The following is a 14,716-nucleotide window of genomic DNA, read 5'->3' as shown; positions in this document are numbered from 1 at the left end:
ATTCTCTCTTTCTCTCAGATTTACTTGTCATGGAAGAGCGGGCCAGCCGAGGTCAAACACTGGAAAGACATGTTGAGCCGGCCGCGCACGAATGTGGCGCAGTGGCACGCCCTCAAAGCCTAATTCGCCCTCTACACTTCCCGGTTCCCCGAGCCCATTTGACCTTTGACCCGAACCCCGTCCTTATGCACAAGACAAACTTGCTGCCAGACGGCACAACACGGGTACTTTTAGCCATCCGATCTTTAACGTTTCTCCTTTCTCAACCTCGTTTTTGCTTTCGCCTTTTCTCGTCCGGTAACATGTAATGTGAAGGCCTAACTATCAACCAATCATAGATGATCTCCATGACACTGTACGCAAACGGTTCTTTGCATCTTTCGCGTTCGGAACCTGAAAGTCGAACAAAGCCATTTAAAAAAATGCTCTGAGAGCGCTTGAACCGTAACTACACGTTACCAGGACGTTTTCCTTCCACTTCTGTTTGTCTTCCCACAATTCCCTCGCGGTCCCAGGCTGGGGAGGTCTGACACGTCCCTGATCTGTGCTCACCTGTCGTCTTCACCTCTAAGTGAGTCTATCCCTCATGTCATGAAGTACAAGCTCTTCGTCTAGACCCGGAGCTCATGGGATCTCATTTGCCAGCTTTTAAATTGGCCACTGCTGAAACGGATCAAGTCACTGGAACTCTGGGAGTTGTATTTTTCCAGGGCTCAGACGTCCCGTGCAAGTTTTTCAGCCCCCGGAGGGCCCTTCTAATTAAAGCCATGAGGGAACGACGGGCTTTCTTTCCACAAACAGTCTCGTTTTTTTTTATTTACGTCTCTATTTATAGTTGTTTTGCTCACAATCCCTCTCCTCTCCAAGCCTTTTCCGTTTCTTTCCCGCTCGACCGGATTTTCCGTATGTTTTTTCTCGCCATGCCTTCGCTTCGAGTCTCCGTCGCTCTTGATCGCTCTCCTCTCTTTCTTCTACGTAAACAGTTCAGATTGGTTCAGCCGGAAACTGACATCGTACGCCATCAGGAGACGGCGAATGAACTTCATCGTTCTATTCTCTTTTCCTTTTTTCTCTGTGGTTTCTCTTTATCGCTGGCACAATAGTAGTGAACTCCCTGTTGTTCGCCGGGATCCTTCGTCGTTTGTGTGCTGTGAGTGACGTGCAGTAGATTCCACAGAAATAGCGTAAAAACTTGAACCACCAAGGGCGGAGAAGAGAAAAACACACAGGCTTCCTCTACGGATCCTTCCACGGATTTTTGGAGGACGTTCAGATGGAAGAAAAAAAACACAAAAAATGACTTGATGTCATCTTTTTTCCCCAAAAAAGACGTTTGAAGAAATCCGAAAACGTTCTTCCAAATCTGCTGTGAAAATAGAAGCAAAATGTTTTGTCAATTTTTTTGTGCCATGTGCACCATATAGTTCTTGCCACACTTTGCTTTAGTGATGTGTTTTTGTGTGTGTGTATGCGCTGATCGCGGATCGTCTTTGACGGAAATCCTTCAGTTAGCAGAAAACACCTGCTTTTACCCGCGTATGTGTGTGCGTGAGACTATGAGCCAATCTCACCATTCACCCCAAAATCATAAGATAAAAACATAACAAAGTATATTAACAGTTTTTGCATTGTGGGATTATCGTCATGACAAGTTCAGCTGCAAACTGTAACTTTTGCTATTCACTAATCTAACGTTACGTAACGTACTTTTCTATACATGGGTTCAAGTCAAATCATAAATCAAATTATAAATCATTATTATGAGCTTTCCTTTGCAAACGGGGTTAAAATAAGAAGACAGATTAAAATACAGTTTTTTATGTACTTGCTCAAAAACGTATTTGGTTTTTTTTTTACTGAAAGTTACCGATTGCAGCTTAAAGCACATACGGAGCCTCTTTGCTGTAATACAAGTTTAATACAAAAATGAATACAAATACTATTATGATGTATCAATACTATCTTTTGGTGTATTTTTACATTATAAATGGGAATTACAGTCTTTGCATTACGGTTGTGAAATCCGGAGGCAGAAATGTGCTTACAATGTTGAAAATGGATCTAAACTATCACTTTCCTAAAAATACATTTTTTAAGTCATTCTATTGATTTTGGGTTTGAAATCAGGTGTCGTGAGATTCTCTCATGTGTATTATGGCATTAACGTGTATCTTCATCGATGTGAAAAATAATCAAAAGTGTGTGAATATCCGGTTCTATTTTCCCACGTCCTACTCTGTCTTATTCTGAGACTCTTATCACTTTCTCCTGGAGAAACGTGATCTGCACTTTTTAATGGTGTAACATTGAGAACTATAATAATTGTTAATACAATAATAAATAGCTTTTGTATTTTAAGGGAGGAGTTTCTTTTAAAGAAGAAGCAGCAAATTCCGGGCGGCTGGACTGGTTGAGACAGACTCTCTCTCTCTCTCTCTCTGTGTGTGTGTGTGTGTGTGCGTGTGTGTGTAAGTGTATGTGTCTCATCTGGACTCATGGCGTGATGTGTTGGGTTGAGGTGTGGCGTTTCTATGGAGCGTGCCATTGCCATAGGGTCTCTATGGGGACCGAGCGACTCCGCAGTTGTGTAGAGAGTCTCAGCGTGACAGAACCAGCGCACGCCTGGCAATTCTCTCACTGCAGCTCAAGAACAACATGTTCAGACCTTCATCGAAACCAAAAAACCTGCTTATCGGAGCTGTTTTGTTCTAGCTCATAGTGTGTAGCAGTAGGCGGGACACAATAACAAAATACAACACATAAAATGTTGATAATCTAGAAGATTTAAAGCTTCAGGGAGTGGAATTTTTGTTTTACTTTACTGTACATCTATTAGGCCCATTTACTGTACACAAAAAAAGATAACCATAATGAAAAATATTCATAAAGTTTAAAAAAAAAACTTATATTCCACAAAAGAATTATGGCAATAAAGTTAGAGAGAAACAATATTGTTGGTATCAATTTAGTCAATTTTATTTTTTTGCCAAATTCGCTGACGAACGGTAAAAACATGACTGTCAATAAATAAAAATCCATTGAATTAAAATGTGAAACCTTTTAATATATATAATTTGTATTCTATTTAAAATAAATAAAGTATATTTATTATAACTTTATAGTTATTCTTCTTGGTCTAAATGGGCCTTTAAACTTTATCAATAACTCAATCACTTTGTAAATAATGTGTATTGAGTACTAAACCCGAGATTAGACATCTAAAGGTGTGGATGTGATAAGGCAAACCGCAACGCTTCTTGTAGTCTGTATTTAAAACTCCGCAGTGCATCTGCTTTGAGCCGAGAGCCATCACTGGAGCGTTTAATAAAGCACTTTCATACGCTCAATGTAATCGGATAATAATATAGTTTGAATGGTGTGTTTGTGTTCTCCATCGTTTAGCCTTAGCGTACACAAATATCTGCTGTGTGTGTGTGCACGTGTGCGGTTGCATGTGTAATCGGGTTGTGTTGAGGTCTCCTCGTTCTTGCTTTGATCATTTGGCCGCTGTACGCGTGTTCATTCACGCGAGAATCACATCTGCTTGTCTTAGCCTACTGGTGCTGGTACAAATTGCAAGCTTGTGTCAACTAAACAGCTTAAAGGAACAGTTTACCCCAAAATAAAATTCTGTCATCATTTACTCACCTTCGAGTTGTTCCAAATTTGTATAAATTTCTTTGTTCTGATGAACACGGAGAAAGTTATTTGGAAGAATGCTTGTAACCAAACAGATCTTAGCTACCATTGACTACCACAGTAGGAAAAAATGACAATGGTAGTCAAACGTGCCCCAGAACTGTTTGCTTTCCAACATTCTTTAAAATATCTTCTTTTGTGTTCAACAGAACAAAGAAATTCACAAAGAAATTATTCCTGCTATGGTAGTCAATGAACTGTTTGGTTACAAGCATTCTTCCAAATGTCTTCTCTGTGTTAATCAGAACAAAGAAATTTATATCATATAGATTTGGAAGTCGAGGGTGAGCAAATGAAAATGTTCATTTTTGGGTGAACTGTTCCTTTAACAAAATCTGTCTCAGATAGCAAATTTCCACATAATCATGTAAATGGTTGAATAAACAAGCCCTATGGTTTATTTTTGTTTACATTTGTTCATGATGCAGACACTTTTATCCAAAGTGAACTGCGGATAAGAGAGCATTTACAGTAATATGATTAAGGAAACTCATAATAGTAATTTTTCATTTGGCAGTGAAAGGACAAGCGCCGCTTTCTTCGTGATGTGAACATTTTTTTATTTCTAGCGTATTTCAGAAATTTGTAAAATGTTTTATTTCTATAACGCTTCAGATTAAATCTGGTGAACACATCTGGACTGTTTGTTGAGTTTGCACAAATGAGCTTATGTAGTATTATTATTCTTAGAAAACTTTAGTTTTCATGTTTTCTTAGTTTACACATCACGCCATGAGTCCAGATGACACACATGCACTTACACACACACACACACATTAGACACTTACCTTGTGACTGTTTTTTGGCGAGCTGCAATATAATACATGGCTGCAGTTATGTTGTTAAAAAAAAGGATGTGATCCTTTTTAAAAATCTGTCACATCTTAACCCACGTTTTACCTTCGTGGAACATTTAGCATCCTAATCTATGATGCCTTCACTTTTTGCATTTTTATCCAAAACTTTCCACATGTGGAATATTTCTCACATTACGGCACCAACACAAATATGCTCTCCGCAAATGTTTTAGTGCTGTTTGACAAATAGACACAGATCGTCTCATATTGTGTATGATTTTACCAATAACAAAATGATTTGTTTGTCACAAATATGCAGGAAAAACAATTAATATTGTCATTGCCTTAGGGGCAGAATGATGCAGAATACTGTTTCATGGCCGGGAAGAAATATTTACGGCCTGAAAACCCGTCATTGTCAGGTGGTGTGGCAAAAATGTATTTTGAGCCCTGCAGACACACACGGGATCGCTCAATCACATGCTTTGGTTTAACAGCTCATTAAACGACAACAATCATCTCTGTTTTTCATTTGACCAAATTACTGTTTTGAGAACGCAATTTCTTCCCGGCCATGAATGTGTCGTGGATCTCCCACACTCATGGCTGGAGATGCAATGTGCACACACACACACAGCAGAAAGACAAATTCACATGCTGATACCGTGCATCAGTCACTTCTCCCGTCCAATTATCGATTCTTCAGAAAAGAGAGAGAAATGACTTTCTCTGGATGTTTTGCAGCTGGTTGCATCATGCAGGCCGCTCATAGTCGTGGGTGTTTGTTTCAACAGCTGTTAAAATGTCGCCGAGCTATCAAAGCGCAGGAGACTTGAACTGTTTATGTTCCATCAACTCCAAATCTTTTTGGAGAATTAAAAATATAAATATTGACCAAGTGCTGCATTGCCTGTGAATCCACTCACAACTCATTTTTATGATCCCCGCATCTAGTCCTATTTTCCCAACACCTTTTTCTTTAAAGTCCGCATGTACATTTACAAAAGCATTTTTTTCTAATATTGTGTAGGTATATCTTGTAAATACTTTTGTGATCGGCTCTGATGGGAGAATTACCACTTGAAAGTTTCTCGGCCATTTTTCTGTCATGATTTTGTCGTAACATTGACGAGCACAACGTGAGCGTAAAAGAGTGAAAAGATGTACAGCCTTATTATGGCATTCTAGCCTAATATATGATTTCAATTTAATTGTTAATATTATTAATTAAAATATTATTAAAAATAAATATTTTAAAATGTTTATAAAATCATTAGTGGAGCTGATTTTTTGCATCTATATTTGACCTCAAAGCATATGGACCCCAGGTTGGGTAACGCTGATGTAGTCGGACGTTCATGGGTAAAAATGACTGCATGCAATGCATTATGGGACATGTATTATGGAGGCGTGACAAGTGTGGATGACATAGATCAGGTTTTATATTGCCTATATTTTGTGCGTAGTCTCCAAATGTGGCCATTGGGTCTCTTATGTAATGTAATTGTTGATTGTGAGCTATTGATCGGTAAAGTTCTCAGATCAGATTCTTCTGTCCTGTTGTCTCTCACCTGATCAGTCGGATACATTCGGTACTTTACAAACTCTTTCTCTCTTTTGTTTGTTTGTTTGTTTTGAGAGTGTGATGGTGAGATACTATGTCTATGTAATGGGAGATCTCTCTCTCTCTCTCTCTCTCTCTCAGAGTTTAGTTCTGTTGTACTGTACCAGCTCCAGCTTCCCATCTGCGCTTCTCTTTATTGGTTTAAAGAGCCGTCCGTCAGGCCGGCTTGACTCCTCCCTGTCAGGGTTTTAGTGTGATATACTCTGAATGACGGTAAACAAGTAATAATTCTTCTGTTAATGTTCGACTCTGTGTGCGCCCGTATGTGCGTGGTTGGTGTTTTCTTTATCATAAATGCGATAAACGGGAGACTCCCGGTTTCATGTTTTGAAGAACTTTTTTTGTAAATAACAAAGCAAAAACGCAAGACAAACATTGTACATTGTTTTGTTTGTCACTTGTACTGAAAACAGATATTCTTAACGGTGTGCTGATGACGCGATCATAACATTCGCCCTTCTTGAACGAGGGATTTCAATGTCTGATGTATTTTTGCAGACGGGGAAGCGAGGTTGAAGGAGAACGAGCAAGACGCCAAAAGAAACTGCCAAACGTATATGACATCACACTGCCAAACTCATCTCATTGATTACCCACAATTCCACTAGACGCCCCCCAGACGCGCCCCAACAGGGTGCGACATGACAAGTTAACTGTTCAATGGTAGTATAACGTATGAGGTCTTATATACAGCTATTTGGAGAGTCCAGTTGGTCCAAATTTCAAGCGACAGAAAATAGACACCAAGCGCATAGCAAGTGTTGTTTGGAAAAAAATAACTGGACAATGTTGTGGGTTAAATACAGATAAGATATCACGGAAAATGATTTTTACGTATTGTTTAGTTTCTGTTGACATGTTTTGTATTTAACCCCAGACATGAACTCAAAAGAGAAAAGATTTATGATTCTATCTGGTTGCACTTGGTTGTTACACGGCGTCCAGACGCTGAAGAATATCGCCCCAGACGAGCACGTACGAGTTCGAGAGGCGTGCGATTTTAAAATAGAAATGCATAGGTGTCGGGCTGACATAATGAGAGCACGGTTCTGGTTTTATACAGGTCGCATCCATTCAGAACACCGTGACTACAGCCAGCTGACACAGAAACACACTTGCTTCAGTCCAGCGTGGACACAAACCCTGTCTGCGTTCCATATGCCACAGCCTGCTGTGCTTGGCGGGGTTTATCGCTATCATCCACCCTCTGGCTCTCTCTCTACAGAGAGCCAAAAGTCTACAGCCAAAGTCCTAATAACCCAAACCCCCGGCCAAATGTCCTCCAGATCCAAATGGGTTCATACTCGGCTGTTCTGTTGGATATAAAGAAAGCATTCCTCAAACCGACAGAAATGATGATTATGTGGCACGTTGAGACGAGGTGTGTGATCACATTTGAAAGCAAATAGAGTTGTTTTTAAGACAAGTAAGCGATTTTGACAACACGTTCATAGAGATACTTACCTGTAGACTGAGGTTGCAAAGCTCCTGCCATAGTGAAACGCCACAACCCAGATAGCGCAGGTACGTCTGTAAGATGTCTGCTAGAGATCTGGAAAACATCTGCTGTGTAAAAACATCTTAGAAAAGGCAGTTTTACATACGCTCTAAATCATAAACATCTTACAGACATGTTCAAGATGTCCAATTGACATCTGCGAGGAAACGTCTCAGAGACGCGTTGCAGATCAGCAAACAATCAAAAATACGTCTTGCAGATGTAAATGCAGACATCAAATAGACGTCTCCCAGATATATGTGTGCCGTCAGGGAATTTCACAAAGAAACTGAAATAGGGGTGGCAATTCTTTTTAGAGAACGCATAGTAATTTGTGGACGATAATGTGTTTTCCTTCAGCCGGCACTTTTTAGTTTACACGCACCGCTGCCACTTAAATTACAAACGAGGACTTTAATTACCGGCTTCTTGAACGGCGTTAAATGGAGCGCTGACCCAAAACGTTGAATGAATCTGAAATAAACATTTGTTTTGAAAATATATATATAAATACTGTATATATCAAGAGATCAGTATATATCATCGTCTGGCGGGGGGCGGGTTCACATTCCAATTTCTGATCTTGCTCTTTCTCGTTCGCCCCGATCCACCTCTCTGCGTCACACATGTGTACAATCTGACTCAATGTATTTACTCATGTATTTTTTTGCCAACTTTGTACAGTGTAAAAAAAGGATATAAATCTATGAAAAATAACAGTACTGTATAGATTTAGCTGCCTGTGAGCGATTCACAGCATAGTGTCGATAGAGGTTAACAGCATAGACGCGATCTAAAGCCAGTTAAACATGCTTTCTGTAAAGCCCGACGGATGCCACGCGTTTTTATATTCTCGCTTTCTTTCCTGGTCATCGTTCGGTTTTCTTTCGCCGTTTTCGTACCTATAGTGGCATTAAACTCGGTGTGTCGTTCTTTCTATTGGTTGTTCAATCGTTCGTTTGTTGTTGAACACAGCGAGGTTCAGGCGCCCGGGAGAGCGCTTGGGAACGCAGAACGGTAATGTGTGTCGTAAGGTCTTACGTCTTCGTCCACACGTGCTTCCCATGTATAGATGTTAAAGTACCACTCTTGTAGTCTAGGACAGAATATCTTCCCTATGGTTTGCCTTCCATTTCTTTCCCGTTTGGTTTCTGTTTCTCACCAGGAATCACAGGTGGAGTTGCCATTAAACTGATCCCATGCAATGCTAATGAAAGTTGGCTAGCAATCTGTCCTGTTTGCTTTTTTAAGAGTATAAAGCTGTTTTTCGAGAATCTTCATGGCCCTTGGTTCTGCACACACCAGTGTTTAGTTAAAATTAGTGTATTGTCTATAAGTGTGTGTGTGTGTGTGTGTGTGTGTGTGTGTGTGTGTGTGTGTTTATTCATGATGATGATGGTCTATGTGTGTGTAATGTACTGGGTTAGCGTTCCAGACGCCTCTCTCTTTCCGAAGCTCTTCCCTTTTCTCAAAAAACTTCAAACATTCCATAAGCGTAGAGTTTCACATGCACGATATCACCGATGTATAAACAAACACCAATGTTGTGTATCGCTCTTGTGGCAGGGTATAAAAGAACCGCCGCTTTCCAGCTAGGAGAAGGTGAATGTTTGGGATTTTGTTCCTCTAGGGGGCAGTAGAGAGTTTATTGATTTTGGGGGGCGTGGTTTGAGATGAAGGCGTCTGAGATCACCGCCCAGAGCTAGGATGGTAAAGCGTTCCCAATTTTCAGCCTCTCCTGTTTTTTTGGCCGAGCGGACTGTGATTTTACTGGTTGATTTTTCTTTGTTCGTTCGTTTGTTTGTATTTGTTTTCCTGCCCACACCCTTCCATGTGATTGGATGTGAGGGTGGACGGACCTAAGGAGCACAGTTCGTACTATGTTCCATAATAAAATTGACTCATTTGTAAACCTCCTGCTGTGGAGACTGGTCATTCATCATTTTTTGGAATGTCACTGACATCTAAATATCACGTCCTCCATGTTTACAAAATGAAATCATTGTTTGTGATTTCCTGTTTTCTCCTTAAAATCATCCAACATGATGTAGACTATTGTGAAAATACAGTATTACCGTGCTATCTTTAATATTAGCTGAGTCGGGTCATGTCAAAGATTTAATTACAAAAAGTACAGCAAAATGAATCATGATTTAAATGAAACGTTAATGCTCTTAATCTTGTTTTTCAGAAACTGGGCCACACATTTTGGTGCTTTTTGCAAATACACATACTGTACTCTTGTTTTCTCAATGATTTCTCAGATTCACTTTGTTTACTTATAGCCTATATAATTTATCTGAAAGGCAGACATGTGATTTTGGTTTCTGGTTTTCAGTGTTGAGTTTTGACCTATATTTACAGTATAGGGTTTAATAGGGATCTGTGATCTCAATAGGGAAATTGTCTGTAAATAGAATACAACAATGAAAAATATGCAAGCAAACACTGATGAATTCATTACCATGCATAGTTTGTCATGCTCAAGTAATATTGCGATCGAGTGTGTTATTCATTTTTGCATGGCATATTCATTTGCCACAGTTTGACAGTGCCGTGTGTGCAAGAGAGAGAGATTTTTGTAAACAAATAGTTTTATACTGTATGTATATTTCCGCCCAGGGCTGAAATTTTTAAGAAATGTAACAATTCTCATTACGTCCTGCTATTACGGCTTTTTTTCTATTTGAATAGCATTGCATTGAGGGTTCAAAATAAATACTTTGTAATGCATGTCAGCAATTTTATCAATAATTGTGGCTTAATATGAACGTTTAATCTTTATTGTGTTATACACCAGCAGAATACCAAACAAACTGCTCGCCATCAATACAGTAAGAGCATGAATGCGTTTTTCATGCACAGATGAACAGTGGGTTGTGTCGTTTTCAAGCTGAGATGCATCAAAACGTCTGAACGACACGCGGGAGTGACGAGCAGAAGGATGCAAAAGAAGCCGGACGGAGAATGCAAGAGGATGCCGAGGAATGGCAGAGGGATTTATAATTAGAACGGGAGGCTGCAGTGAATAAAGGACCTGCACACTGTGTTCCAGGTTCCTGCAGACTAGACGCTGAGTTCTCGGCCCTCTTGAATCACAGCACACGTCCAAACGCTGCCGGCGCTGTGGGAGCCACATTGTGACATCACCGAGGACTAATATTAGACACACTCCATCCACACCTCTCTCCGTCTGCCTCTCCCGTTCTCTTGACTGTTTTTCTTTGGCTCCTGTCACGCAGCACAACACGCTTAAAATGTAAAATATACACTGGTGACATGCATTATGTATGTGATGCAATGTACATGCCAGTGTTTCTTTTAAAAAAATGATACAGGATTTGTTTTGGAAGAGATCTGCGATGATATTAACTGAGGGAAAATCATTAGACACGTGAAGTTTTAGAGGAAACAGCGAAAACCATTACGAAAAAAATCATGAGTAATCAACTAGTAAAGAAATGAGGAAACCATAAAGCGAATCCACTTCAGATTCAAACACTGACTGCATGTGTGAATAACTCTGAAATCCTTTCTTCAGCTCGTCTTTGTTTCTCTTCTCGTCGTCTTCTCTGTGGCACAATGAATAGATTTTCTCTTCTTTAGCGTCTGTTTTCTGCTTCCTCTGCTCCATCTGTCTTACTCGCCGTATTCACGCTGTATGCTGGGAAAGACACAAGCATTCTCTGTTTTGACAAGATAGTTCCTGGAGAAAGAGAGTCCAGACACTGCACGAACCAGCAGACCTCGGGACAGATGGAGAGAGAGAGAGAGAGAGAGAGAGAGAGAGAGAGAGAGAGAGAGAGAGAGAGAGGGAGGAAGGAGGAGACGGGCTGAGAAAGGAAAAGAAGAGAAATGAGTGTGAAAATGCAAACGTGGGACATGAAGAGGTGCATATTACATGCTCAAAGTGCAAAGAGAGAGGATTGATATTGAAGAAAAAATAGAGGAATTTGGGACAAATTGCATATGGATAGTCACTGATTCTTTAAAGTTCATCATTTTTAATAGTTTTTTGTGTGTCACTGTTGGACACTGCTTGACATTTTATACCAACTACCCAAATGCTGACATTGTCGTCGTATGAAATACTATATTGTATATAAGATAAATCTGGAGCATTTCTGAAAGGATGAGAGACAGAGAGAGAGAGAGAAAATGTTTCTATCGAAGCCTCAAGCAAACAGACAAGAATGATTGATCTGAGAGGACTGAACTGACTTTAAACTGGAGATTACATCCACACACAACACACACTCCGAGACGAAAACGGACATTAAAAAATCACGACATTTTTATTGCAAAACTTATAACAAATATTGCTTTTGAGACCTCTGATTTTGTTGCAGTGAATAATTTATTTCAAACATTATTTTGATTATTTACTTGAAATGAACCATCATTTCCATTATGGCTAATAATGTAAGTTACGCATCAAATATGAAAATTATGAATACATATACGATTTAGCAATTTATCAGTATTTTCTGGTTGGTCATTCTAATATGCACAAGTATATTTAGAATAATGAAAAATGAAAATTTTGTCTAATCAACCTAAGTTTTTCCAAACCTGTATGAATTGCTTTGTTCTGTTCAACACAAAGAAAGATTTTTAGAAAAATGTTTGTTTTCCTATATTCTTCAAAATAACTCATTCTGTGTTTAACAGAATAAAAATATTTTACGAATACCTATCTTTGTGTTCAACCAAACAAGTGAGTAATTCATGACAAAATTTTCAATTTTGGGTGAACTATCCCTTTAAGAACCAAGGGCCTTGGGTGTCAAATATTGCATAGATTTCATCCTTAAAATGTGCACATGCACAGTCAATAATGTCTGTATGATGTGCACGTATTTATGCTATTTTTATTGGTCATCAGTGACAATAATGTGACTTTAATGGAAAGTTGGGACTTTCTTCCACGATGTCCATTGTGCTTTCTCTCACTATTTTATTTTGACTGCTGATCAATTTCCTCCTGCGTTTATTGCATTTGTTTGTGCTCAAGGGAAACTGAGTTCCTTTACCTGCTTAAGAAGCTTCTGTGATGAGCGGCGTCAGTTTCATCTTTTGAAAGACAGTTTCATTAAAGAGACGCATCTTCTCAGTCCACTGTCACCTCCAATCACCACAACAAAGCACCACATGCCATTTATGCTTGACTTTGGGAAATAAGAAAAGATATTTTGTCACTGTCAAGCTTCGGGATGAAAAAAAGGCCCTGGATTCTCCTTATTAGTGGAAAAAGTCAAATTTAAATGGTTGTCAGTCACGGCCGTCAGTCTTTACAAAAGAGATCAGCTGTGCCAAAGTAAAGGTAAATGGCTTCTGGGTCAGTGATCGGCACACAGTGTTCCCGTCCTCAGTGTGACGGCCGTCTGCAGTCTAAATGTGATCAAATCTGACTGACACACAGACGCATTAGCACGAGGTAACAGGCCTTTTTTGTGAGTACAGATGGGTTGGTGATAATACTGAACATGGAGGTTTTTAAATAACAGCGTTTCATCCTGTTGTGTCCCCAGCCACAAAGCTGTGCATTTATGGTTTCAGAAAAATGAGAGTTTCATGGACTCAGGAGAGTGACAGGTCGCCCTACAGGAGACGTTTATTCACTGGGACGGAAGAGAGCAAACGCCCTGTCACTGAAGGTGATCGAGAATTAATGGGGAAGAGAGGTGGACCGGAGGGGTCCGGTGACGGCCGCCGTAATGGTGGATTTGACTTTATCTTTCCAAGCCTGAGAGTGATGCTAACATCATAATGTGTTATTGCTTGTCTCACACCTGGGGGACACTACTGTAGCTCAGGTGTGATGATAAACAACACCATGCGGTTATTAAATGTGTCTGGGACGTAATAATATGCAGGCACATGGCCTACAGTAGCCATACACACTCAGAGTAAATATTTCATAGAGACAAATGTGAAAGGTTCTTGATGCTACAACAACAAAGCGTGAATATAAACTAAGACAGAAGAAGCATTCAAATAAGCTGTAACAACTATCATTTAAGATATTTAATCATGTTTGGTTATTATTATAATGAATCTTTCCAGTGTTTTGGATATTTTATTGGGCAAACATTTTGAGTAAATCGTAAATATTATAGGTGAGGGCAAAAACGTTGAGATCCACTTTTCTAACCAATCAACAGCGCCACCCAGTGGTCAAATATATGTATAGTCACGAAGCTGTGCGAAACATCCGTTTTAATTGAACAAAACAGACAAAAGACACAAAGTATAGTAACAAGTAGCCTATTGTATACACAGCACAATAAACATGCATACAGTCAGGGGGAATATCAAGCATTAGACAAATACATTATAGGATTTACATATAGCATGGATGTCTTTTTAAAGAAAATATACGTTTTCATTTATTTTTCAAGAACCAAAATAAAGATTAACTTTTACTATTATTTGCATCCATATATATAGAATATTGCATAATTAAAAAAAAAGAATAAAATACTCCTCCTTTACCGTGGGACTGATCCGCAAGCCTCCATCTGTCACATGACGTCAGAGGATCTCACCTGTTGACGTACAGTACAACATCTCAAAAAAATAAACAGCCTAAAAAGATCTGTTCGTCCTAATCGGGAATTTCTATCCATATTATATACCGATTTTTTTCTTGGCCGTCACCTCACGCGATACTTTTCATCATGTGACGACCCCCCCAGGTGGTTGTCGTGGTAACAGCGCGACACTCCCGCGCTCAGGTGAGTTGTGGTTGTTAGGCACGCGCACGAGCGGCAGGAGACGGTAAACCGGTTTTATTTCAATATCTTGCTGCCTTTATTTGAATAAAATCGTGAAGGCACACATTAGTTACGTGTCCAACAACAGGATGAAAGTAATGTCAAAAAGAACGTTTTGTTTGTAGTTTTAAAGAACCGTCGGTTGCGCATGTAAATGACGTAGCTGTACATTTACTTCACATTTGTGCATTTGACAGACGCTTTTATCCAAAGCGACTTACATTGCAGTATCCTTTACATTTGTTTCTGGGATCCAACCCACGAGCTGTAAACACTTAAATGCGCTTTTTGTACGCACACACACTATATTTTTAATTGTCGT

General features: G+C 39.5%; 1 protein-coding gene and 1 long non-coding RNA gene across 3 annotated transcripts in view; one reads left to right on the top strand and one right to left on the bottom strand.

Annotated features, from left to right (window-relative positions):
• syt7a (synaptotagmin VIIa) overlaps positions 1 to 11,351 on the top strand; it is a 76,088-nt gene extending 64,737 nt beyond the window's left edge. For both annotated transcript variants that reach the window (XM_057329707.1, XM_057329708.1), the window contains one exon: positions 19 to 11,351. In XM_057329707.1, coding sequence (XP_057185690.1) covers positions 19 to 123 — 105 coding nt within the window. In that variant the 3' untranslated portion in view covers positions 124 to 11,351. The remainder of the gene's footprint in view (positions 1 to 18) is intronic.
• A 61-nt stretch (positions 11,352 to 11,412) lies between these two features.
• LOC130551814 (uncharacterized) lies at positions 11,413 to 14,574 on the bottom strand. Its single transcript, XR_008962656.1, has 3 exons — positions 14,114 to 14,574; positions 12,652 to 12,786; positions 11,413 to 11,451 (listed from the first exon to the last, which is right to left on the bottom strand). It is a non-coding gene; the product is annotated as an uncharacterized LOC130551814 (long non-coding RNA).
• Positions 14,575 to 14,716: the final 142 nt, after the last annotated feature.

Source organism: Triplophysa rosa, linkage group LG3 (assembly GCF_024868665.1).
Source record: "Triplophysa rosa linkage group LG3, Trosa_1v2, whole genome shotgun sequence".
Taxonomy (NCBI): Eukaryota; Metazoa; Chordata; class Actinopteri; order Cypriniformes; family Nemacheilidae; genus Triplophysa; species Triplophysa rosa.
This window is presented reverse-complemented; position numbering and strand designations above follow the sequence as displayed.